The 2,742-nt window shown below is 55.6% G+C and overlaps 1 protein-coding gene across 1 annotated transcript in view; it reads left to right on the forward strand.

Moving 5' to 3' along the window:
- Positions 1 to 462: 462 nt before the first annotated feature.
- The window catches only part of RUFY1 (RUN and FYVE domain containing 1), a 51,019-nt gene continuing 48,739 nt past the window's right edge, over positions 463 to 2,742 (forward strand). The window contains exon 1 of the mRNA XM_012660405.1: positions 463 to 756. Coding sequence (XP_012515859.1) covers positions 465 to 756 — 292 coding nt within the window. The 5' untranslated portion in view covers positions 463 to 464. The remainder of the gene's footprint in view (positions 757 to 2,742) is intronic.

Consider the following 2,742-nt stretch of genomic DNA (forward strand, 5'->3'; position numbering starts at 1 on the left):
GCAGGAGGATCTTTTGAGCCCAGGAGTTGGAGTTTGCTGTGAGCTAGGCTGACGCCATGGCACTCTAGCCTGGGCAACACAGTGAGACTCTGTCTAAAAAAAAAAAAAACACAAAAAGAGTGCTGCAGACAACTAATGAAGTGGAAAATATGAAATAAAAACTAAAAAAAGGAAATAGTGTTACAAGGGCGCGCGGTGGGGGTCGGGGCAGCTGGGGGGACTTTGGGGGGCGCGGGGAGGGCCTGTCAAGTGCCCGGCAGGCTGCACAGGGGTCCCGCAAGAACGTTCCAGATGAACTTTCATGCAAACAAGTCCTCGCGGCTGCTGGCGATGTGTATCTTATGTCGTAATTTGTACTTCCTCGAAACTTTTTTTAAGTGAAAGAAAGCAACGCGGCCGATGAAGAAGGAAAGCAGTCTCGCGACAGGAAAACGGTGCCCGCCACGCCCACGTGACCGGCCAAGATGGCCGCGCGGGGAGACGGCTGCGCGGCGGGGCGGGAGTCTGCGCGGGGGCCGGAGCCGGGGCCCGAGGCGGGAGAGGAGTTCGAGATCGTGGACCCGAGCCAGCTGCCGCCCCCGGGCGAGCTGCGCAGTGTGGGGAGGCCACGTGCCGCGGCCGAAGGCTGGTCGACACCCATCCGGACCCTGGCGCGAAAGGCCACGGAGAACCTGTCGGCGAGCTGCGGGAGCGCGCTGCGCGCGGCCGCGGTGCTAGGCGGCGCGGACGGCGGCGGGGACGGTGCGGCGCGCGCAGGTAGGCTCGGCTGGGCCGCCGCCCCGCGTGTGGGCCGCCCAGGTCGCGGCGGGAGCTGGCGGGCGAGGGCGCGGGACCCGCTGCGCTGCTTGGACGCGCCGCCGCCCGGCCGCAGCAGCCGCGAGCCGGCGTCCCTAGGTGCGCGCCCGGAACGGCGGCACTCTGCCCTCCCGGCCACTTCAGCTGAAGGAAAGGGCGGATTTAGGCTGAAGTCATCTGTACTAGTTTTTGAAATACTTACGACGACACCAGTCCTGTTCTCTTGCTTTCGAATCCCGAGATGCCCGGGTCGCGCGCTGGGAGGTGGGCTCCGCGGCGCGCTCGCGCTGGGACGGGGACGGACCACCAGCCTCGCACTCGCTCTCCCGGCCCCTGAGATGGGGGTTTGGATCATCCAGGGACCTCTTGAAATCCTTTTCAGCCGCTGTAATCTGGAGTAGAGTTTCAGCCTATCGGTGAAAAGAATGAAAACATTAAATGAATATGATAGTAAAATTTCGACTTAGAAAGACCTCTAAAGCCAGACATTCAGCGCTGTGCTATCCAATACAGTGGCCCCTAGCCACGTGTGATGTTTAAATTAAACTTCAATTAAAAATTGAATTCCTCAACTTTTTTTTCTTTGTTTTTTTTTTTTTATATTGTTTTGTTTTTTGAAAGAGATTTATTTATTTATTTGTTTGAGTCAGAGTCTCGCTCTGTTGCCTGGACTAGAGTGCAGTGGCATCATCACAGCTCACTGCAACCTCAAACTCACAGGCTCAAGTCATACTTCTGCTTCAGCCTGCAGGCATAGCTAGGACTACAGGTTCTCAACACCACACCGGGCCAATTTTTCTATTTTTGGGGTTTTTTTTTGTTTTTGAGACAGAGTCTCACTCTGTCACCTGGGCTAGAGTGCCCATGTGTCAGCCTACCTCACAGCAACCTCAGACTCCTGGGCTGAAGCCATCCTCCTGCCTCAGCCTCCCGAGTAGCTGGGATCACAGGAGCACACCACCACACCTGGCTAATTTTTCTATTTTTAGCTCTTGCTCAGGCTGGTCTCGAACTCCTGAGCTCAAGCGATCCTCCTGTCTTGACCTCCCAGAGTGCTACGATTACAGGCCTGCGCCACCTCACCCAGCCAAATGTTTCTATTTTTTGTAGAAATAGGGTTTCATTCTTGCTTAGGCTGGTCTGAAACTCCGGGCCTCAGAACAGTTCTCTCACCGTGGCCTCCCAAAGTGCTAGGATTACAGGCGTGAGCCACCTAGCTTTATTTTAAGAGAGAGGCAGTGAAGTTGTGACTAAGGGCCTGGGCTCGAGAAGCAGACTGTCGTGGTTGAAGTCCTGGCTCTACCACTTCTAAGTAACTTGGTGAAGTTACTTAACTTTTTAATCCAGCTTCCCTCTTTATAAAACAGGGATAATAATGGTATCTATTACATGGGGCCAGCTAAATAATTTGGGAGGCCCAGTGCAAAATTCAGGGCTTGGAGCAAAATGAAGTCATCTGTCCCTTCCTACCGCCATAATGGATTACAACTTCTCCGCAGGGAGGGGTGGGTGAGAGGCCCCTGCCCACTTACTTGCCTAATGTGCTGTGGGACCCACCCTGCCCTGACATTCTGAGGGCACGACCCCTCGGAATTCAGCTGACCTCTTCCTGAACCAGGTGTAGTTGCAAAGTGGGGATCAGGGGGGGTAGGGAGAAGCCCCAGGGCAGCCTGAGTGGGCCAGGGCAGCTGAAGATCTGTCCCAGGGAGGCAGTGGAAGGTGGGCCCACACATGAGCCCCACTCCGAGGCCCTCCCACCCCCCCACCCCCCCCCGCACACACGTGGTGGCTCACGCCTGTCCTCCTAGCTCTCCCCGGGAGGCCGAGGCGGGTGGATCCTTTGAGCTCAGGAGTTTGAAACCAGCCTGAGCAAGAGCGAGACCCCGTTTCTACTAAAAATAGAAAGAAATTAATTGGACAACTAAAAATATATAGAAAAAATTAGCC

This window comes from Propithecus coquereli, unplaced genomic scaffold, assembly GCF_000956105.1.
Source record: "Propithecus coquereli isolate 6110/MARCELLA unplaced genomic scaffold, Pcoq_1.0 Scaffold664, whole genome shotgun sequence".
Classification (NCBI taxonomy): Eukaryota; Metazoa; Chordata; class Mammalia; order Primates; family Indriidae; genus Propithecus; species Propithecus coquereli.